This window comes from Canis lupus, chromosome 7 (assembly GCF_048164855.1).
Source record: "Canis lupus baileyi chromosome 7, mCanLup2.hap1, whole genome shotgun sequence".
NCBI lineage: Eukaryota > Metazoa > Chordata > Mammalia > Carnivora > Canidae > Canis > Canis lupus.
Genome location: NC_132844.1, coordinates 9,735,886 through 9,760,770, shown reverse-complemented (window position 1 = coordinate 9,760,770; position 24,885 = coordinate 9,735,886). Strand labels below are relative to the sequence as shown.

Sequence of the window (24,885 nt, the reverse complement as noted above, 5' to 3'; positions counted from 1 at the left end):
TATGGAAGGAATGCTCTTCCCTAAATTTAGAACAAAGTGATCAATTTGTGTTTTTTGATTTGCTAACTTGTAGCATTTAATAACAAGTCTACCTTATAATTTAAAGATATAACAAGGTAATAAAAAGAAAAAGAAACTAGCATTCTCTGGAGGAAGATCGTCGTAACTGGAATATTTAAAAAACTGGAGAAAGGCAAAGATCTTTGCACCATCTCAGACTCACACAGGAATCCTATCACGATAACAGCACAGTAACAGCTGTCCCTGTTTCTTTCAGATCTCATTCTTCAGAGGGTCAGCTCTGTGTAGACCAGACTTGCAACTCAAGTGAACAATTCCGGGTGCTGGTTTTACTCCTGTCAAAGAATGTGAAACCTGATGTGGCTAATCCAATTTTCTTTTGAGATCAAAATGAGTGTATCCTTTTTTTTTTTAACAGAAAAAAACAAAAACAAAAACCCTTACACATCTTTATTAAATGGACACATATTTCACACCTGAATCAATCTGTTGACTTTATCCTGCTGTATCTGGGAATGGCGCTCTGCAGTATCTAAGAGTGTCAGGATGTGGATCTTGCTCAGAGACATTGAAAAATGATGCAATACCCGAGCAATTAAAAACAATTGTATATTTTCTTATCATAATGTAACATAAATTAGGTACCAATAGTGAAGTAATCTAATAATTGAAAATGCACTCAGTATTATATAGTTTGCAAATCTGTATCATAATCAAATGTATTTATTTTATATTACCCAGAACACAGTGTGATCCGTTTTTGTGTCCTTATCTGAGTGCCAGCATATCTGTGCGGCTTTTGGATCTGGGTATTCTTAGCACAGTAAACTGTGCAGCTGGAAAGCTTTAATGCTCAATAATGGTGCTGGTATGGCAAAGATGTTCGAAGAGAACAACATTTAAAATGAGCCACCTCCACAATTTGTAGCTGGCTGCTACTATGCTTACTATCATAATGTAAAAGGCTTCCAGGAAGGAAAATCAGGCTGTTATTGTGCATGAGGCTCAGTGCTAAAAAACGGTCTTGTAATTACCTGTTAACCTCACTAATTCTCACTGGTCTCTCTTACCCTTTTGCCTGTGACAGTTTGCACCATCATATCTAGACAATTATAACGCTTTACAGACCAAAGGGCTAGCTTTGCCGTAACACTCACTCTTCATCTGCAATATTCACAGGATGTTTTCACATTCGTATGCAAAACATGGTTAACCTCAATTTATGGAGAAAATGTTAAAGCCAAGAGCTTCATTCAGTTTTTCTTCATTTTATGGAACAATACTGAAAGAAAAAAATATGGACTGATGGTTCATATGGTTGAATGGAAGAAGGTTTCTTGGGAAATCAATTAGAAGACCACAATAATTGCTTTTTAATGGAGCTTTCTGGAATAATTACCTGTTTGAAAGATAGCTTACCACTGATGCCATTGGATTCCTGCTGTAGGTCACAGTACCAGAGTCGGTTTACTGGATCGCACCCCTCTCTTATTGATAGTAAGACATAGCGACCATCATCAGACAACTATGAAGGAAATAAAAACAGTGCAGGGAGCTGATTAGAAAGTATTTTTTGGAAAGCACTGCTAAGTAAAAAATAAAGCTTAACCTTAAATGTCATATGGTTACCCAAAATTTATGAGTGGCAAAGAAATTTAGAAAAAAAAGAACATTTTTTTTTAATTTTACTCTTACATTACAGTTTAAAAAAACCCAGTGAAATATTTAAATAGAGACTATCAACAGATATAACTGAATGTCATGACTCAATGTGATTTTTATTTAAATTTATACTTTAGGCTTTCACGGAGAATACATGCAATCTGTCATTCTGAATATCAGTATCTCTGACTTTGAAATTTTGTCATGGGTCATGTATTTTAAAAGTGTTGTAAATGAGTAAGAATTAGCAAAATGGGCATGATGCAAGGAAGTTCACCTGTGGTGCACACTGGTGACACGAACCAGTTTCTATTCAACAACTCTTTATCTTTAGTCGATGTCAAAAATCAAAAGCCTGTGTTTCTATAAATTTCCTTTATGGTACTGAATAGAAGAATCTCAGGTAGCAAAAAGAATCTTGGCAAACTAATAGAGCAAACAATATATTCTGATTTTGAGTTGTCAAAATTGATATAAGTGGTGTCAAACCCTCTCTCTAAATTTGCACACACATATGCTTTTTGCAATTATATTTTTTCATTTAATTTAAAAAATTAATCTGTGTCGATATGTCTACTTAATTCTTTCAACTGCTATGCAGCAATTCAATCTAAAAATATACCACAATTAATTGATCTATTTTTCCATGAATAAATGTTTTATGTCTATTTCCTTCCTCTTATAAGCAACACCTCACAAAAATTCTGAATATGTTTGTTTGTGTCCTTATCTGTGTTTCTGGATATATAACTGAAAATAAAATTGCTAGGTGGGAGGATACGCAACACATTCAACCTTATTCGGTGTTGCCAAATTATTTTCCAAAATGTTTGTACCAACTTACGTCTTAGATGTCACGGCAAATAACAGTTCCCGTTTTTCCACATCCTAACTTCACATACCAACTTGGCTAGACCACAGTACCCACATATTTGGTCAAAAATTATTCTGGACGTTTCTGTGAAGGTGTTTTTTGGATGAGACTGACTGTTTAAATGAGTGGACTCTTTTTGGTTTTGTTTTTTGGTTTTGTTTTAAATGGGTGGACTCTTAAAGGTGATTACCCTCTGTAAGGTGAGTGTGCTCATCCAATCAGTCCAAGACCTTAATAGAAAAACAGTGACCTTCCCAAGCAAGAAGCAATTCTGGACCACCTTTGGACTTAAACTGAACCTCTGGATTTCCAGCCTGCCAAGCTACCCTGCAAGGCTTTGGACTTGTCAAGCCTTCACAATCACACTGGCCAATTTTTTAAAAGTAAATCTTTCTCTTTATAAATATACACACATGTTGGTTCTGTTTCTCCTCAGAACCCTAATACACTTACCAACAACTGTTACTCTTTGATATGTTCATTAGATAAAAGTTGCGAAGCAGCCATTATGTACAAGACCTTTAAAGCTACATCAGTGAACAAATCTGGGGGGGAAAATGTTACATTCTAGTGCAGGAAATAAATATGGAATTATGTGTAGCATGTTAGAAAATGATGAACATGGAGAACAGGAACAGGTGTAGGTAAGGGAGGCAGGATGTAGGGGCAGGAACTGTACTTTTAAAATATGGTAGTTAAGAAAGAAAATGTCTTTCCACTGTCTCCTGCCTTACATTGTTTCAGATGAGAAGTCACTTCCTACCTTTTTTCTCACTACGTGGAATATGTGTTCCCTACTCTGGCTGCCTTTAAGACTTTATCATCATCTTAGGTATTATGCAAATTAATTACTTATGGGCTTTGCTGTAGTAGCCTACTTGAGTGTTGTAGAACATTTTAGAACTGTGGGTTTTCTATTTGATCAAATTCAAAATACCTTTGGCCTTTTTTCCCTCCTGTATATTTTTGTATCCCCACACCCCTACTTTAGGACTTTAACTACATAATGTTAGATCACTTTGCACTGTCCCACAGGGCAGTGGGGCTCTTTTCATTTTTCTTTCCCTTTTTCTCTTTTTGGTTTATTTTCAATTGTCCTGTTTTCTAACTCACTCATACTTTTTTTGGATATCTAAATTGCTACTAAGCCCATGCACAGACTTTTCATTTCGGGTGGCTTATTTTCACATCTAGAAGAATGTTTGGTTCATCTTTATATTATTTCTTTGTTCATTATATTAACATTTTCTCAAATCCTTTAAAAATTATTTTATAATAGTTTTTAAAAAGCCCCTGTCTGCTAGTTTTACTACCTGTCATTTCTAGGTCATTGGCTACTATTTTTCCTGGTAATGAGTCACATTTTTCTGCTTCTTTACACAGTTAGCAAATTTTAAGGATTGAATCTTACACAGTTTGAATGCTGCCTGGATTTTTTTACTTGTTTGCTCTTGTCTTCCTTTACAAAGCTTCGAGGCAGTTAATTTGTTAGTGGATCAGCTTGATCTACTGGAGGCTTGTTCTCAAGCTTTGTTGGGAAACATCTGCAGGCCCACTGCAAAGGCATGGCCTTTGTGGGGTTGCTGGTGAACACCCTGAGTGTTCAAAAGGTCTTTCCACTTTTGGTCAGAAAGTGACAGTCTCCCAGACTTGTTCAACCTCTGGTAGTTGTCAGCTTATGGCTCCCTGGTAGTGGTTGGCCTGCATCACCGAGTTTCATCCTATGCATGCACTACTCAATGGTCGACAAAGACACAAAGGGAGACCAAGGCAGATTTCTGGGGCTCTAAGTGGTAGTTCCCTCCTTGTACTCTGTCTGCAAATTCCACTGGCTTCAGTCTTCCCCAATTCTTTGGATACTAAGTTCGATGAGACTGTAGTTCTCTGTGGGTTCCTCCCTCCTTGTGCCAGACTCCAGAAAATATCTCCAGAAAAGCAGAAAGTTGGGGCAATCACAGGACTTGCTTCTCTTACAGAGGATGGTTCAACAATGCCTGCTGACCGATAGCTGCAAATGAATTGCTTTCTTGTGTATAGTGCTCTCGCTGTTTATGGCAGGAAGGCTGCTCTAGGACCAACTACCCTGCCATGGCCAGAGGCAAATACCTGTCACTATGGTTTTATTTTTTTTTAACTCATTTTTTATTTTTTATTGGATAATTACATTTTTAGAGTATATTATTGTGCATTCTTGAAGTACAGATATAAGAATTAAGAAAGGTAATTAAAACTAATATAAAAGATAATACCTAGACTACTAAAAAATATAACATTGATATATTTCCTCTGTCTCATTACACAGTAAGGTATTTTTTACAGTTTCTGTTTTCTATTCCAATAATACTTCTGTGAACCTGCCTTGGGGGCATGTTTCTTTTCTCTTAAGCAGATGTGAAACTGTCAAACATTCACCTTGACTTGCTGCACTGCTCTCATCAAGCCCACATACATCGATTCCTTCTATTAGAGCAACGTGATGGTATCGAGCTAAATGTCATCTAGACAAGAGTGTCTGAGCATGGAATACTTCGGATTTTACTTCCTAGCAGCAGCAGGTGCTTATTAGATTTCAACTCCCCCAAAATGCCCATCCACTTTCTATCTATAGGTTCATTTTGGTAGACCAGCTGTTTGTCAATCAGGCTCTTTGCATTTATAAATTAATCATAACGATTGTGCATTGTCTAAAATGTCCAGCATTTTTAAACACTTGGCAGCACACTGCATGATTTAAGTTAAACACCTCTTTCTTTGAAAAAATTATTTTTAAACACAGAGATAATCTGTTCTTGAGAAACAGAAGTGGGATTCCAAGTAAGTTATAGTTTTATCAAAGATGCTAGAAAGTTCTGTTTAATTTGGCTGCTCTTTCCTGTTGACATTTTTTTCTGAGTCCAGAAGCAGTTTCCTTTAACAAACATGAATCATATTTTGCCGTATGGGTTTTTGCCACAAACTACACATAACATCAAATGCCTCAAGTGCATTCTCCTCCATCTTTTGCTAGGCTCCTTAGATTCTTTTCAAAGACGGTCAAGCAGTTTTAGACGGTCAAACATATAAATTTCTGATTTCCATTAATTCTTTTCTCCATTCTCATCCTGATTGTATTTCCAACCTACCTGTCATTATGTTTTAAGCAGGTCTTTTGCAAAAGAACATTAGACTTGACTGAGTTAAAAAAATCCAATCTAAGAATCTATATTCCATTTTCATTGATTGTTATTGCTGATGTACTGGCTTCCATGGTCTTAGTTTCAAGTATTCTATTCACCTTGCTTTCCCCTTCTTTCTTCTTCATACTGTATTAATATAAATTTCCTTATGAATGTTGTCCCTTCTTTGACTGCTTTGGGAGTTAAATATCCTATTCTAGGCTTTTATGTATGTTTTCCATAAGCTTTTCATATAAATAGTTAATAAACTCAGATCTGGAATTTTAGTTCCACCTTATTTTTAATTCATCCTATATATTAGTATCATCAAGCAACCTTACAATCGTAACTTTATCAAATGTAATAAAAAGCAGCCTCATTAATACTTCAGACTTTTGTTCTCTTATCCTTTATATAAAGATGGAATTTTTATAGCTTAGTTCTTAAAGTCGTGCTATATCAACCATAAATGATGGTTAATTCAATTGTAGTGATTTAGCCAACAGAAGACAAGGCAGTAAAACTCACTGCAAGAACCACACCAAATCTTTGACAACAGCTGTCTCAAGCACGTCTAATGAGTTTTTCTCAGCATTTCTGGCTGGACTAAATATTGTAGCAGTTTATATTTAATCTAAGGTAGGAAGCCCCGAGGTACGCTGCTGTCGGGATGCCAATTAAGTCTGTCTTTTTCACTGTAGCTCTCTTCATCACAACCCAGTGATGTTCCAGAGCTACCAAATAAATTTGTAAAAACCAGAAACAATTTTGAATTTTCAAATGCTCAGTCTCAGGTTTCAAAATCATTTATGAATGTCAATGCTGTCCCAAAATATGAAGTACACCTTCTTCCACCAAAATTGTAACAATGTGTATTTAACCAAGGCTTCACATTCAGACTATTTCAAGGCACTTTTAGAAATGAATTTTGGAAATCACTGGGAGGAGGAGAGAAAAATATTGTTAATGAGGAGGACAACTGCATCTCAACAGACTTTTCTGAAATCCAGGTAAAAAGAAAAGAGATAAACAGGTGAGCCAAGGGCCCCAACAGGTCTTAATGAAACACTATAAATTCTCATTCCCAAAATACTGTTTTTAGGGGCGCTGGGTGGTTGGTTAAGCGTCGGACTCTTGATTTAGGCTCAGGTCATGATCTCAGGGTAGTGGGACTGAACCCCATGTTGGGCTCCAATCTTGGTGTGGAGTGTGAGATTTTCTCTCTCCCTCTGCCCCTCCCCCTTTCACACTCACACTCTCTCAAATAAATAAATAAAATCTTTAAAAAATATATTATTGTTTTTTTCTTTAAACATATGATATCGACTAGAATAACTGTGTTCGCTGGAAGCAGTTAATCTGATTCAAAAGCACTGACCTGTTCCAACAAGGTTGGCCTAAGACTAGCCTAACCAATTATGAAAGATAGAATTCTTAAATCTGTGCTTTTTCACAGCTTTTTTCTACTCTAGATCTATATTTTTTAAAAAATTTTCCTTAAGTCAAAATTATTTTATTTCATGAAAACCTACCTTTATGCAAATAAATATTAACAAAAAATTCTACAAATTATTGTAAATCAAATATTTATATTTGCAAATATTAAATCTAGTAACTGCACTCCAAACAATACCAACAGGGATGAAAGCTATCATTCTTTACTCATAAATAACCATTCTCTACCATTTAGCCTTTCATTATCTGCAACCAGGCGAACATCAACAGAGTAAAATGAATGCAAAAGCCACCCTAGCCAGAGCCCCCTACCCCACACGTCTGGGGTGGCTGGGGCTGGAGATGACTAGTGTCACCACAGTGGCTGGTTTTAACAGGGGAGTCGGTGTGCGAGCCAACTTGCCATCCTTTACTTACTAAAGACATAATTTAACATGTGCCACCAAACACAGCCGTCCACTATTCAAGTGGTCAGAGCTGAAGCCCTTTACTCGACCAACATTTACTGAGAGTCGGCTGCTGCTGAACCAGGGCCTGGAAAACACAGATCAACAGGACAGGGCCTTCAAGAGCTCATGCACACAGACGAACACTACAGAACATTGATAGTGAGCAGCTCAAAGTATGACAGGAGTGCAGAGAAGGGCAGCTAACAGGGAGGGGAGGTGGAGGAAGGGTGAGATCTGAGAAGGCTTTGGGGGAGGGATGGCCCTTAAAGGACTTTACAAGGGAAGCAGAATTTCTCTCAAAATCGATGCTTGAATTTTGCCTCCTTGCAATCGCTACGGTGGTGTAGCTGTCTGGTTCGCAGACCTGTGCAGACATATGCTCGAGCCACGTACATTTGTTCTCAAGTGTACGTCCTGCCAATGGATGGCAGCACATGCAGTGGACGCTGTGGTCGGCTGAGGGCCAGGAGCAGGGGTGCTCAGCTGAGAAACTCCAGGCCTGTCCTCAGGTTGGAGAGAACTGCCTCTCCCATGGTCACAAATCCTTTTGCGTTTCCCCCTAATCCCCCCCCCTCCCTGTCCAATGACTGATTAATGCAAGGGTCTATCAGTCAGGAAAATGCTGCCAAACCAACTCCATCACAGCTCCTTCCTCTCTGCCCTCACCCCCCAGCCTGGGCGAAGGGTTCAAAAGCACTGCCACTCAACTTCCAGGTCTGCTTCCCAAGGAGCCCGACCTGTGACAGCATGCAAAGCATCACAACACCCTGTACACACGCAGTGTGTAACCTAGCACAGCCCCCAACTCCTATGCTTCCTCACGGTCTCCTGGGCAGGCCCAACGAATAACTCACTTCTCCTGGTTCACCAGCCTGGCACTGAAACAAGAGGCAGCAGATGCGCAACCAGCTATCACCCTGACTGCTGCTAAGGTGCTTACTTAGAAATGTGGCTCAGGACTGTGAATTGAGAATTCCCAGCCTCCCTCATACCTATGGAGCCACTGAGAAGCCCTGGCTGAGGAAAGGTTCCCCAAAAGGAGGTCAGAGGAATGTGGAAAGAAGCGCTCCCTCTAACTTATGTGGTTTCTCAGGTTGGCATATTTTGTGCTGCTGAAGAAAATCTTGGGTAAGTGCTGGCTTCTGTTTCTGAAGACAGGACCCAGTAACAGCTGCCATACTCACGGACACTTGACCAAAAGGGCACAAGGTATGGGGTTCTCAGACTTTCTACTTTCATTGAAGGAGCCACAGTGATTCACTAAGACATTTTAATTGTGTATTGGCGGCCTTAAGAGATAGTAATACTTACCAAGGAGACCCTCGACAGACATCATTCAAACTAAGAGATGGACTATGTATTTTATACTTCATTCTGTTAGGTTCACATATGCTGCTCCAACGAACACAAAACTCATGTGACTTAGCGCATTCAGGACAACAACCTCTACAAACCCAGGAGCTCTAACACCAGAGAGTTTAAAGCTACCGGATACACCTCAGGGGAATCTAGGTCCAAATAATATGTTTTTATCAAATGTTTTCATTCAGCAAATGCCTCATGTAGGTGTAGCAGTGATCCATGCAGACCAGAGTCTGGATCAGGCTGGTCCATATTTACAAGATGTCTTCAGCTTTACCATCCATTCGAGGCCCCCTTTTTTTTTTTTTTTTTTTTTTAATGAATTTACAGAGCACCTGGGTAGCTCAGTGGTTGAGCATCTGCATCTGGCTCAGGTCATAATCCTGGGGTCCTGGGATCGAGTCTCATACCGGGCCCTGCGAGGGAGCCTGCTTCTCCCTCTGCCTAGGTCTGCCTGTGTGTGTGTCTCATGAATAAATAAATAAAATCTTAAAAAAAAAATAAATGAATTTGCAGAAATGGGGTGAAATAGAACTAATCTGATGATAATAGTTTCTCTGGAGAATGGGATCTTCGTAGTTTATTTTGAACAATAAACTTAGGTTATTATTTACTACTCTTACTAGCATTATGAACGTTTTAAAGTCATTGAATCTGGCTCTTCTCAGTCTCAATACTACACAATAAGAAAGAACAGCTGGGCTTTTCAAATGACCTGAATCAACTAGCTTTTCTTCACACATCTCATGTTAAGAGAAAATAAACAGATGATTACTTAATGTTGTAAATTCCCAATCATTTACCTACAAAGTTGTTTTTCAAATGACAAAGGCACATAGTCGTCAAACATTCTTTTTCTTTTTTTTTTTTTTTAAAGATTTTATTTATTTGAGAGAGAGAGAGAGAGAGAGAGCGCACAAGCCAGGAGAGGGTGGGGGATGGAGTGGAGAAGCAGGATCCCACTGAGCAGGGAGCCTGACACAGGGCTGGATCCCAGGACCCTAGGATCATAACCTGAGCTAAAGGCAGACACTTAACTGACTGAGCCACCCAGGTACCCCAAACACATTATCATTTTCAAAGAACAACTCCTAAGCTATTTTATGTGAGAGCTGTTGAGCTCCAGTCATGTGGTCTCATGTTAATAACCAAATCTCCACAGACATGAAATTTCATTGGTACATATAATAATTTCCACTTAGAATTTAACAAGAAAGAAAAAAAAAAAGAATTTAACAAGAAGTGAAGAAAGTTTTTCTTTTTTTCATAATTTGAATCTACATGCACTTTTTCAAATTGAGGAAAGTGGCCCCTTTTACATGGCATGATAAAAGAATTGCGGATACAAAAGAAAGTATCCTAAAAAGCAGTGAGACTTAAAATTGTCTGAAAATTAACAAAAGGAGTGAAAACGGATTTTAATAGCTTTGGGAGTTAATCATGTTCCTCTCAGAGCGGGAAACTTTACCAATCTTATTTCTCTTTAGTCTCTTTTGGATTCCTTTCATAATAGTAGTGAATCGTAGCATCGTCTCTTTAATATTAACATATGTTTGCAAAACTTAATCCAGGAAAACTTTTAAAGGTCGAACTAATCATCTACAGTGATGGCTTTTCACTTACAGGACTCATTATGGATCTGTATAAAAATAGGAGTAGCGTGGTACAGAAGTGCAGGGGTAGTCATACGCTCATGTGATGTTTGTCAACATAAACATCTCCAACAGGTGGTCATTAGATCAGATCATGCAGCTTTCCCAATAGAGTGTGGTCCTACAGCATTGGAGGAAAACAGAAATCAACCCAAATACTATATGATGCGTTCTCATATAGAGAAACAGACAAAAATTTTAGGGGGAAAAAAGAACACCTTCAAAGGCAAGCAAGTAGCGTTAGGTCTTGACATGAGACAGCCGCCACTGTTTCCAATCTACCTGGTTGTTTCTCTGGCAGCGCAGTTTGGCTGTTCAAGAATCTACTGCCTGTTTTCTTTTCTCCTACTGACCAAGAGGGGATAGGTGAGACGTGACTGACCAGCAAATCCAACCCTATGACCACAAAACCCAATTCTCTCCTGTCAGGAGCTATTTCACGTGTACAGAGCAGCACTGCTTTCTAGCTTTACTCACATGGGTCTTTTGTGTGGCTTCCTGACTCTCCTTCCCCACCATCCTGCTGAATTTTCCTGCGTGCTAATCAGCATGATGGACACTGTGATGCCCTAAGGTGCTGATGAAAGACAGGACATGGGTGATGAGCCATGGACACGCACAGTCTGGATGGGAATCCACCCAGAGCTGCTGGAAAGACAACCACTCGGCCACTCCCGTGATGAACGTGGGGAATCAGCAAGTGCAAGGCTCTCCACTAACACACGCTGGCAGCCTCTGGCTCCATTCCCAAAGCTAAGGTCAAGAGGACAACGCATCTTGTCTTTAAAATGACCCACGAATGGAACGTGGTGGAAATTGTGTTATGAGCCCCTAAGCCCTTCAGCAATATTTTAAAGTGTTTATAAATAGAATGGTCTACTGCAATGAGAACACCTTCCCAAGGCCCAGAGCATGCCTGTCTTGCTCCCGAGTATCGCCCGGCCCTAGCACCGTGCTGCACCCACAGCGACGGCTTCCCGGGCACCCGGGGAGCAGGTGCATGACGTGTGCTGACCGGGAAGAGGGCTGCTGAACAATTTCTGCTCCAAGCCAAAGCCATCCAGTGAGTGAGAGGTGATGGTGACGCAGAATTCCCTGAGGGACACCTGGACGTCATCGTCTATGTTGCGTAAGGCAAAGACCAGGCCTCAGGGGTCTTCATGGGCATGAACGGCAGAGGAAGGGGGGCGGGGGTAAGGAAACTAACATTCCCTGTGTGCCCACGGAGTCATCAGGCAGTGATTTTACATGTTTATATGTGTATATATATAATACATAAATGTCTATCCAAATACATACACTTGAATGATTAGGGCTCACAAGTGACATATAATGGCTAGAGATACGTGATAAATATTAAGATTAGGATTACTGTTGTAAAAAAAAAAGAAACCCTTTTTTTCAAGAATCAGTTACGACAGAATTAGGTTCTCAGTATAGAAGTCAGGATAGTCACAAAGAGGCTGGGCACTTTCTCCTTAATCCTTTCTAAAGGTACTGGATGCATTTTCAGAATCTTCATTCTAGAGCACCCTCTGCTGGGAAGAGTGCTTCAAAATACTTTGATTTCCTTGGTTTTGGGTGCCCTCACCCCCAGAGCTCTGGGAATCACTTCAAAACAGAGATTTTTTTTTTTTTTTTTGATCCAGTAGAACCTTCTAAAACATGACAAATTCTATTCTCCCACAATTCAGCTTTCCAAGTTAAGCCTTATAGTCTATGTTAAATAACTGACACCACTGTCCAAGTCAAATGCTAGACAGGTTTCATACCCCCAGGGACATGAGGGAGCTGCAGGGACTGGGGGCAGGAGGCCATGGGCCGGCAGGTGAGGAGAGCAGTGGTGACCACTGCCCACCCTTCCGGGATGGAGCAACCCATGGAGGTCAGTCACTTCCCTTGGAACAAGAGACACCAGGAAGGGAACCTCCCTCTAGTCATCTTGAAAGGTCCCTGCAGAAAAAGGTTGGAAGAAGAGAACTACAGAGAGGCCCAGATCTCAAGGGAACCCTGCTGAGAGCAGAAGCCTTGGGAGGCAACACCAATGTGAGCCAGAGACTTTATCATCCACAGCAGAGAAGAGCAGACAGGTTCCCAGAATGGAGAAAGGATGCCACGTAGGGGCTAGAAGCTGGCACCAAGACACTGGTCATGACTGTAAGCGGACTGTGGCAACCAGACGTCGACAAACAGCTCCCGAGGAGCAAGAGTCCTGTTGCCCTCCTTCAACTCCTCCTCCCTGCGTGGCCGCTGGAGAAACTAATCCTCGGATAACCAAGGGGAGGTAACTGGAGATGCGGTCATTGCTCAGAATAGCCTCACCTGTAAAATGTCAATCTCAGTGTCCCAGTCTGATCATCCTCCAGAGTTCTCTCCTACCCTTCATGTCCCCCCCTTCTCTTCCTCACCCCCCTCCCCAAGCAACCATGGATCTGTTTTGTGCCATTATAGACTGGTCTGCATTTTCTAGAGTGTTCTATAAATGGAATCAAACACTGGGTACTCCTTTCTTCTGGCTTCTTTCACTGAGCATAATTATTCCTGTTGCTGAGTCTATCAACAGTTTGGTCCTTTTTACTGCTGAGTAGTACTCTATTGTAGGGATGTACCACAATTAGTTCATTCATGCATTTGATAATGGACATTTGTGCTGTGCTAGTTTGGGGCTATCTTGAATAAAGTCTTTATATGGAAAAAAAAAAGATAAACCACCAAGCAGGGGGCTGAGAGGTCCCTATTACCCTGCTAGTCCTCCATGTGCTCACCAAATCTGAGCTGGGGAGAGGGAAGCAGCACGTTAACTAGAGAGACTGAGACTTTGCTTTGGACTGAGGTGGATCTTTCGTAACAGTTCTAATACCTGAAAGCATCCAGAAAGCTGTGGGTTCTGCTGGATGGAAGTCAGTCGTCCTGGAGAGAGAGATGCCATCACAGGCAAAGAGGGAAAAACTAAAGCTGCTTCCTGGTTGTACGTTATGGACTGCTCAAGGCAAGAAAGACCTGTCCGTGCGGGAAGGCAGAGAAGGCGTCTGTGAAGGAAGAGGAGCCATAAGGAGACAGTATCTAGGATACAGAGGGAGGTCCTCAGTGAACCTGGACCGCAGCAGCCAGAGGACTATGGCAGCTCATTGGAGAAATCCACGCACCTGCACACACTCCAAGGCCCCTCCAACCACACCCACAAAGCCCAAGCTGCTCTCATATCCAGCAGCTACCTTGTCACTCAGGAAGCCTGTGTCAGGGTCAATGAGATGTTGTGCTAAATCCTCTATCCATAGACTCTCAGAGTCGTCTCCCGGAGGAAACGAAGGAGGGAGGTTTAGAGAGAAGTGATGCACCCAAGGCTGTGCAGACAGGACTAGGATAAAATCTCTGAATTTCTGTTACAGTGCACCATCACTATAGCACTAGCTCTCCATTCACACCCTGTTAAAGTGTTGAAGGTATTGACAAAATACTAGGTTTAAAATGATGATCCCCAAAGCAACTACTTGAAAAAGTAAAAGAACAACGCAGCACATGCATCAATGCATGGCTCTGAAGCAACCAACCCTGGCACCTGGTGGGGTGTCACCTGTTGTAACAAGACCACTCAAGCAGCTGGACTACGGCTTCAGGGAAAACTCACCCAGTTTGTGTTTATTAAGCCTGCTGGTTTTCTTATAGACTTCCTCTGAATAATTCCCTAGTAAGGCTTCAATCCAACATAAAGTTCCTTAGGACTCACCATATAGGTCCCTTTAGTTTTTTAACAACTTTATTTCTCCGGTGCAGTACAGATGCATCCCTTCATTTACTGCCCATCCCTTCAACAGTCATTGCTTCGGTTTCTGCAAGACTTCTTTCCTTTTGATCAGAGAGGTCAAGGGAGTGCAGTTAGGAAGACACAACAGGCTGTGAAGTCTAATGCACTCAGCAGGCAGTCCCAGCCATGGACTTGCAAGTTAATCTCTCTGGCTTTGTCCATATGATGGAATAATGACCTCCTTCTCGAGGCTTTGATAAAGATTATATTAGACAATTCACATAGAGTGAATATCTTTTAGAGAAGGGTAGAAGGATCACTTCAACTATTTAAGTCTACTTTTCTTCTCACTCTCCTAGTAGAGTTGAATGTATAGATACTAAATGCATATATATCTCCACTATATTTTTATTTATTTATTTATTTTTATTTTTGAACAAGCAAGCGAGGGAGGGAGAACATGTGAGTAGGAGAGACAAGGGGCAGAGGGAGAGAGAGAATCTCAATCAGACTCCATGCCCAGCTTGGAGCCCAACCTGGGGCTTGATCTCAAGACCCTGAGCTCATGATCTGAGCCAAAATAAGAACTGGATGCTTAACTGACTGAGCCACCCAGGTGCCCCTCACCGCATTTTAAGAAACTGGCTACTCACAATAATGCTATGAAAACACCCAAGTGTCCATCAACAGATGAATAAAATGTGGCATATACCCATAATGGAATATTATTCAACTATAAAAAAGAAAGAAAATTCTGATACACATTACAACATGGATGGACCCGAGGACTTTATGTAAGTCAAAAAGCCAGTCACAAAAGGATAAATACTATATGATGACATTTATACAATGCATCTAGAATAGTCCAACAGAGAGACAGAAAATAGAATGATGGCTGCTAGGGAATGGGGAGAACAGGGGACATGGGGAGTTATTGCTTAAAGGGTATAGTTTCAGTTTTGCAAGATGAAAAAAGTTTTAGAGATGTATACTGGTGGTGGTTGCACAATAATGTGAATGTACTTAATGCCACTTAACTCTATACTTAAAAATGATTAAACCAGAAAATTGTCATGTATATTTCACCACAATTTAAAAGTAAAAAAAAAATCTAACTCCTTCAACCAAATGCTAAGAGAGATCCATGCAACTTGAGTTGCATGCCTATTCTACTACAAAGATTATTTCCTCTTACACCAATATGCTAAATTATATAAATATTTTGGCATTTATTTCAGTAGTCACATGATCATATCATATCATATCACATATCATATCATATCATATCATATCATTATCACACATTCACCTTAGTTAAAATAGGTCTGCTGTAATGAAATTATTAGCTTTGAAGCATAAAATTTCTCTAGGAAAGTAGGTCTTTGTTTTTATGAAGACTCCAGAGGACATAAAATTGATTAAAATATATTATTTTAGGTTTCTCCCATCAATACCTTCCCCCCCAAATGAAGTAAAAGAGAGACACACATGATCTAACATTAAAACATTGTTTGGTAGCATATTTACCTCTCTGTTTCACTCAGTTGACAGTTAAAATGTACATTATTTTATAAACCAACAACTATTATCTGTAGTAACCAGAAAACTCAGGTAGGAGGAGAAGCTGAACTCAGAAGAAAACAGTAAAAACAATCCACAAATAGTCAGAAACGCCATTAAAAACAAATAGGTAGGCAATAGGAACTCCACAAAGAAAGTTCATGGGGGAAGGGCACTTCAGTGAGAAGGAACATGCATGAAAAAAGGACAGTTTCAGGTAGTATAGGTCCTATAAATTCACTTTTAACATGCTGCATTAAATCTGGCAAGTTTTTTCTCTTAAGGGCCAGAAAATAAATATTTTCAGCTCGGTGGACCATGGGGCCTTTGAGGTTACTACTCAGCTCTGCTATTGCAGTCTGAAAGCAATCACAGACAATATGAAACAAACGGTGTGGCTATCTTCTGATAAAATGTTATTTGTAAAAGCTGGCAGCAGGCAATATGTGGCTGGAAGGGAGGCAGTGGTGTGCCAACCCCTGGTCTAGGGAAACAATAAATAAATATAGGGACAATCTGGAATGAGGTATATCAACACACATAAACTGTGGATTCCTATTCTACCCACCAGTGAAGCTTGAGATCCGTGAGCCGAAGTTCAAATATCAAATGTTCCTTTTTTACCAAAGTTCTAAGTAAGTGGCTCCATGAGCTAAAGACTTTCTAATGGATTTCTCATCCCATTAAAAATGGATCAACAGGGGGTGCCTGGGTGGCTCAGCGGTTAAGTCTGCTCAGGGCATGGTCCTAGAATCCGGGGATCGAGTCCCACGTCGGGCTCCCTGCATGGATCCTGCTTCTCCCTCTACCTGTGTCTCTGCCTCTCTGTGTGTCTCTCACGAATGAATGAATGAATGAATGAATGAATGAATACATACATAAATAAATAAATCTTTTTTAAAAAAAAGAACAGCCCACATATATCAAAACATTCAGAATGCTTCTCTTTCCTTAAAAAATATTTCATAGTACACAGAAATGAACTAACAAGAGTTAAATTTTTACTCCAAGTACCTCTACGTTTTTTCAGTTGGTTTTCAAGATACAGAATAAAATCCATAACAAGTAGCTTCAAAGACTTCAATACAGTTTGGTGATGGTCAAGACCCCCAAGTAATATGTGAACCATCTATTAGGCAAGAAAATGTCTAAAATTTTAACGCAAAAACAAGTGAACAAAAGAGGAAAGCTGTGTAAGAAAGGAAAACACATACTCTCTCTACCCACATTCTCACTTCTACAAAAATTTTTGGAAGGATGCTCTCCTCATCTTTGAGATGTATGATTCTGAATTTCAAAATGTTGCTTTATGTGATTCTGTACTTTCACTTTTTTTTTTTTTTTTTTACCATAAGCATGTATTACTTGTAGTATTAAAGGTTTTATGTGAGGTTGCAGTTAAAAGGTTTATCACCTTCACTATTAAGAGTCAATTTAAATGCCATTATTTTTAACAAGAGACTATCACTCACAGGATTTATAACATCCATAAAGATCACACAACAAGGATATTCATGTACATGATTCATGTGACATCGTCTTTGTGGGACAGTATCACAGGAGTGCCATACCTCAGCTCCACCCATCCACTTAGGCTCATCGGGAAACTCAGCACACAAAACATCTTCTGATTGATCAGTCCCCAATACATGGTAACAGAGCTTCTGATGGAGATTGGTGGATGTCTCCGTACCTGAAGGAGTTAAAGATATATACTGAAGTACAGTTGGCAAAGAAAAATCTATCCCACCCATATTGTACAGTGCTAGAAATGTTTAAAAAGTTAATTACCTGGCCTCAGGATACAAAGTTAATATGCAAAAGTAAACTGCTTTCCTATATATCAGCAATGAATAAATGGCATTTGAAATGAAAAACACAGTATCATTAAGCATATAATACACAGCACAGTGACCATAGCTAGTAATAGTTAATGATACTGTATTGCGTATTTAAAAGTTGCTAAGAGGGATCCCTGGGTGGCGCAGCGGTTTGGCACCTGCCTTTGGCCCAGGGCGCGATCCTGGAGACCCGGGATCGAATCCCACATCGGGCTCCCGGTGCATGGAGCCTGCTTCTCCCTCTGCCTATACCTCTGCCTCTCTCTCTCTCTCTCTCTCTGTGTGACTATCATAAATAAAATAAATAAATAAATAAATAAATAAATAAATAAATAAATAAAAATAAAAGTTGCTAAGAGAGGAGATGTTATCTCTTCTTTATCACAAGAAAGAGAATTTTATAACTATATATGGTGATGTGATGGAGACTTATATGGTGATTATTTCATAATATATGCAAATATTGAATCATTAGGTTGTACACCTAAAACTAATATAATGTTCTATGTCAATTACACCTCAATAAAAACTTTTTTAAAAAGCACAATACCAAAAAAAAGCACAATACCATTTACATTAGTAGCCCCCAAAATTATATGCTTAGGTACAAATCTAATAAAATATGTATAAGACTTATATGAGAAAAACTATAAAACTGATAAAAGAAATCAAAAAAGAACTAAATAAATGGAGAGATATTCCATGTTTATGAACAGAAATACTCAATATTGTCATGTCAATTCTTCCCCACTTGATCTACAGATGCAATTTAATTCCAATAAAAACTCCAACAAGTTATTTTGTGGATATTAGTGAGCTAATCCTAAAGTTTATATGGAGAAGGAAAAAACCCAGAATGGCCAACACAATATTGAAGGAAAAGAACAAAGTTGGTGGAGTGCTACTACCCGATTCGAGATTTACTGTAAGTAATCAAAACAGTGTGGTGCTGGCAAAAGAACAGACAGTAAAGCAATGGAGCAGGGTAGAGAGCCCAGAAATAGACCTATGTAAATACAGTCAACTGGTCTTTAACAAAGGGGCAGGGCAGCCCGGGAGGCTCAGCGGTTTAGCGCCGCCTTCAGCTCAGGTTGTGATCCTGGAGACCCGGGATCGAGTCCCATGTCAGGCTCCCTGCGTGGAGCCTGCTTCTCTCTCTGCCTGTGTCTCTGCCTCTCTCTGTGTCTCTCATGAATAAATAAATAAAATCTTAAAAAAAAAAAAAAAAAAAGGAACAAAGCCAATACAATGAGCAAAGACGGCCTTTTCAACAAATGGCGTTGGAACAACTGGACATCCACGTGCAAAAAAATGTCTAACAGGCCTTATACTCTGCAAAAAAATACCTCCAAATGGATCACAAACCTAAACATAAATGCAAAACTATAAAACTCTAAAAGTTAACATATGAGAAAATCAGAATGACCTTGGGTTTGGCAACTTCTTAGATACAATGTCAAATGTATGATCCAGGAAAGAATGAACTGATAAGCTAGACTTCATTAAAATAAAAAATTTGTTCTGTGAAAGGCACTGTCAAGAGAATAGGACAAGTTGTCACAGGCCGGGAGAAAATATCTGCAGAAGATCTATCTGATAATGCACTGTTACCCAAAATTTACAAAGAATTCTTGAAATTCAAAAATAAGAAAACAACCCTATTAAAAAAAAAAAAAAAAAGGGTCAAAGACCCTAACAGAAACCTCACTAAAGAAGATAGGCAGATGGCAAAGAAGCACAGGAAAAGATGGTCCACATCGAATGTCAGCAGGGAAATGCAAATTAAAACAATAATGTCACTACACATCTATTAGAGTGGACAAAATCCAGAATAGTAATACCAAAGCTGGGGAGAATGTGGAACAAAAGAAATTTCTCACTCATTGCTGATGGGAATGCAAACTACTACCGCCACTGTGGAAGACAATGTAGTGGTTCCCCTTTCCTTTCCCCTTTTTTTCCTTCCTTTTTTCCTTCCTTTTTTCCTTCCTTTTTTCCTTCCTTTTTTCCTTCCTTTTTTCCTTCCTTTTTTCCTTCCTTCCTTCCTTCCTTCCTTCCTTCCTTCCTTCCTTCCTTCCTTCCTTCCTTCCTTCCTTCCTTCCCTTTCTTAAAATTAATTAATTTGTGAGAGTGAGCACAAGCAAGGGGAGGTGCAAAGGGAAAGGGAGAAACAGGCTCCAGATGTGGAGCTTGATCCCAAAACCCCATGATCTCAGCCAAAGGCAAACACTTAACTGACTGAGCCACCTAGGCATTCCCATTTCGTAGTTTCTTACAAAACTAAACATATTCTTATAATACAATCCAGCAATCACTGAACTCCTTGGTATTCACCCAAAGTATCTGAAAATGTATGTCTACGCAAAAACCTGCACACAGATGTTTCTGGCAGGATTTATTTCTAACTGCCAAAACCTGAACTCTACCAAGATACCCTTCAATAGGCGAATGGATTGAAAAAAAAAAAAAAATAGGTCAATGGATAAATAAACTGCGCTATATCCAGATAATGGAATTCTACTCAGTGAAATGAATTACCAAGCCATGAAAAGACATGGAGGAAACTTAAATGCATATTACTAAGCAAAAGAAGCCAATCTAAAAAGGCCATATCTGTATCATTCAAATTATACGACACTCCAGAGAAGGCAAAGCTATGGAGACAGTAAAATTCGTGGTTGCCAGAGGCTAGTAGAGAGGGAAGATAAACAGGTGGAACACAGAGGATTATGAGGGTGGTAAAATTACTCTGTAGGATACTACAATGGTGGATACACATCATTATACATTTTTCCCAACCCATGGAACATACAACACTAAGAGTGAGCACTAATGTAAGCTCTGGACTTTGGGTGATTATGATGTGTCAATGGAGACTCACCATTTGTACCTACTCTGGTGAGGAATGTTGAAAATAGAGAAGGCTCTGGGGGAGGGGGGGGCGGAGGGGTCATATGGGAAATCTCTGTACTTTCTGCTTAATTTTGCTGTGAACCTGAAAATGCTCTACAAGATAACTTAGAGAGAGAGAGAGAGAGACTAAGTATTGACTGGATATCACTCTGGAAGTAATCCACACATACTTGTTGATTTTGGAAGATGTTCTTGAGACTGAACTGTTTTTTTTGTTTTGTTTTGTTTTGTTTTTAAATTATGAAAAGGTATTAAGCTTTCAGGACAGTGAGAAACAAGTAAGATAACACCATAATAGAAAAGAAAGCTTTGTAGCACTTGGTGGTTTTCCATGGCTTTTCCAGGAAGCACATAGTTGGGATTGCTTAGCCTCGATGTGAGTCTGTCCATCACACAACCTGAGGATGAGAAACCACAAGGCTCAGAGCCAAAGCCCCTGACATGGAAGAGAGACAAGCCAAGATCAGCTAAATGACCCACAGCTGAACAGAGACACATGCCAGAACTCAGCTAATCTAGAACTGTGTGGCCAACCCACAGACTCACAAGCAAACAAAAATAAATAAAATAAAAAAATAAGAATAATACAGTTATTATTCTAAGACATTAAGTTTTGTGGCAATCTGCCACACAGTAATTGTAACTGCTACAACATTCTTTGAGTAATTGTAACTACTACAACATTCTACACCAAAAAACCTTCTATGTAGGGTTAGCTTTTAAAGTCATATGAAGTCACACTTCTATTTCCTGAAAAAGATGCACCACCTGACATCTTAACTTACCATCACTTTTTCCATCCTGTTGGGGATATGAGTTGTAGAACATCCCCTTCCCATCGTGGGTCCATGCCATACAGCTGAACTTGACTCTCTCGAGCACATCTGGAAGCTCTTTGGCACCATCGACTTTCATGAACTTGATCGTCACCCAGTCTGAGCCGCTGGCACTCAGACCATAGGCAAAATATTCACCATCTTCACTGAATGCATAGCCTATGGGACACAGGAGAAATTCTCACACAGTGAACATGGGGGCACAACCCCTGGCCTTGCCTGCTGCCCTCTGTGCTGTCTGACAAAGTTTTCTGCCATAAGTGCCATGGAAGGAGCAGGGAACCTTAATGAGGAACCCTGGGGACTGAGCCCAGGCCTCAAAGGAATTCACTTCATGAGCATGGACAAGTGTCCTAGCCCCTCCAGGTCTTAGTTTCTTCATCTGTAAAATGATGTATTAGATTACATGACCACTAACATGCCTCCATTGTTTATATTTCTACAATTCAATGAGCAGTTCAGTTAAAAGCAGGGCTCATCCTGAGACTTTCAGCATATTTTATTTATACTCTAAAAAGAAGGAGGGGGGGAAAAGAATAAGGAAACTGCTTGTAGAGTAATGACTGGATTATGACACATACCATGTAACAGAACTAAATGGAAGCCATTAAGTAATTTTTGGAATGGAGTCCAAACTATTTGAAATCACTTTTTACAACCTCATTTTCTGCATATTCCTGGCACTCAAGGATTAACATCCACACCACCTGACTAGCACAAGCCAAGGTAAATAAAGCCTGAGGGTTGCAATGAGGGCTCACACAGAACATAATTCTAAAGAACCACGAAAAAGAAAGAAAAGTAACACCATCCATGAACCATTATGCGTGTCTAATTCTTTAAGTCCATGAGAGAATGTTCTAATCACTATGGAATGTGTGTTAAGAAATTCTGTATATTTATGTATAGAAAGCACCAGACAGTGACACGAGAGATTTCCTCTTATGATGTTTGCTAAACTTTACTAGGGGTTTAAAATTACTGTCAGAAATCCAACTATTTTCATAGGTTTCCTACTGCTTTACATGGAATTTCTGTTGGTGGTAAATAAGTTTAAGATTTCACAAGACCTACTTATTAACCCTTTATAATTCCTATTAAGTACTCAGGCTCACCTATATATAAATACAGAAAAGAGTCTAGAAGGCGATAGGGAAAAATTACTTCTTACTCTAAATTATTTATATATAATTAGAAAAATTTCATGAAAATTTTAAATAAAAACGTTCATTTGAAATGTATAAAAAAATCATATGGTATCAAAAAAGAATCTGTATGTTCACTTATATGGTAACTCCCCTATAATACCATTTTCAGGAAATTTGAAGACTAGGTCAGGTCCCATGTCTAATTTTCCTTTTCAGCTATCAGGACCTGTACATGGCAGGCATTCCTTTAAAAGGTCCTGAAATGGATTTTCAGAGACCCTCTTGTAATGAAGTTCTTCTGGATAAGTTACAAGATAGACCTTTGTTAAAATTAAATGACAGCCTGCACAGGGTATATTACTGCACAGAACCAGTGTATTACATTTGCTTACAACCGCAAGCTCAAATTCATAGAAGAATGTTCTTAGTTAGCTGGCTGGCATCGTATTTTCAATATTGATTACTTTCAACACTAATTACATAAAGGATCATTATTTATACACACAGCCTACTTGAGAAGGAGAGAGGAGGAACCATTAAATGACTGAGTGGCTTTATAAAAGGGTCTTCACACAGTGCTGTGGGAACAGGGCCCTTTCACTCCCACCTACTCGATTACAGGACTAGAGTGTTCTAATCGCTCAGCTCCACAGGGCTGAGCCTTCATTGTGCTTTCTCTATAAAAGAGAAGATGCTACGGGGGGATGCTGAGCCAACTCCACTAAAATCTAGGATCCTAACAAGAGATGATTCTCAGAGTACACAATTATTAAAACATAGAACCAGAGAATAGCCAACATCCTTCCCTAGAACTAGAGCTTAAGGCACAAACCTAGGGTAATCTTTATGGCCTGTGAAGAAGGTTACCTTGGGGTGGAGTTATTTAGAAGACACAGAGCATCTATAGGCAAAACTTACCAATTTGGGTTTTAAACTTGCATCTTCAGGGAACAAGGTATCAAGTTGACTAATTTCTTCAAGACTGTGGTTTTCTACTTCAAATTCTACAATACTGACAACTAAATTTTAAAACTCTGATCACTTCCTTTTCACCAAGGAAAGGGATCTCATAAATATTCTTTCCTGTCCTATATTCATAGCTGGGACATCCTTCATTCTTCATAGAGCTTAAATTACTTATATAAGATTTTTTTTCCTTAAACACAGACAGGTCTCAGGGATGTTAGAAGCAATGATGATGATACTTAAATATCTCAGAAGCCCTAGAAGCTAATTTGGGTCCAGTGTGAATTATTCTCCAGTTCCGCTTCAGGCCACCAGAACATGTGGCTACTCATGTATTCTAAAGATACTGTGCAAAAATTAGATTTCCTGATATTGGATGTGCATCTGTTCTACAATATGGTCCATCCTGTCTGGTGTTTTAGAGGTGAAGTGACTGCACCAAAGTTAGAGCCATGAGTGAGGGCCCTGGGACTCCTGTGGGCTTAGCTGTGTAGCACTCACCTCGGAGCGCCACCGTACCATCATCTGAGAGTAGGTTGGGGTCGAGGAACACTCTGGCTTCACCATCTAAGGAATCCTGTACATATAATACTCGTTGGTTCTGCAAACCTGTATTGTAAAAATAGAAATACCTGGGGGACAGAGATGGTCTTTATTTAGCTGTGGGCTTTTCCATTTGTGGGGTACAATCAAATACACATAAGCAAAAAGAAAAAGAAAAACAAAACATAGATGTCTAATTGAAAACGGAAAAAAAAAAAAAAAAAGAAAAAGAAAACGGGCCATGCCAGAGACATGGGGACTAGGGTAGAAGGTCCCACCAGCTTCCTGTAACTAGAGTTTGGTATCTGAATTGCTTTAAGTGTTGAAATAATTTACTGTAATCCTGCATATTAGCTAACCAGGGACAAATAAAGACTGCATCATTTGCTAGAACTAAAACTGATAATCGGGCAGCCCCAGTGGCGCAGCGGTTTAGCGCTGCCTGCAGCCCAGGGTGTGATCCTGGAGACCCTGGGATCGAGTCCCACATCGGGCTCCCTGCATGGAGCCTGCTTCTCCCTCTGCCTGTGTTTCTGTCTCTCTCTCTAGCTGTGTCTCTATGAATAAATAAATAAAATCTTTAAAAAAAAAAAAAAAAACTGATAATCAAAAAAAACAGTAACTTTTTTCAATGGAGGAAAAAAAAAAACAGATTTTCTAAAATAAAATGATGGATCCTTCCCTGGACAGGCTGCTAGGGCCG

General features: G+C 39.6%; 1 protein-coding gene across 1 annotated transcript in view; it reads right to left on the bottom strand.

Annotated features, from left to right (window-relative positions):
• Positions 1-24,885, bottom strand: part of PREP (prolyl endopeptidase) — a 117,600-nt gene that overhangs the window by 68,212 nt on the left and 24,503 nt on the right. Inside the window, exons 4-7 of the mRNA XM_072831926.1 lie at positions 24,141-24,271; positions 21,475-21,684; positions 17,507-17,628; positions 1,441-1,546 (exon numbers count right to left, since the gene is read on the bottom strand). Of these exons, the coding sequence (XP_072688027.1) occupies positions 1,441-1,546; positions 17,507-17,628; positions 21,475-21,684; positions 24,141-24,271 (569 nt within the window). The remainder of the gene's footprint in view (positions 1-1,440; positions 1,547-17,506; positions 17,629-21,474; positions 21,685-24,140; positions 24,272-24,885) is intronic.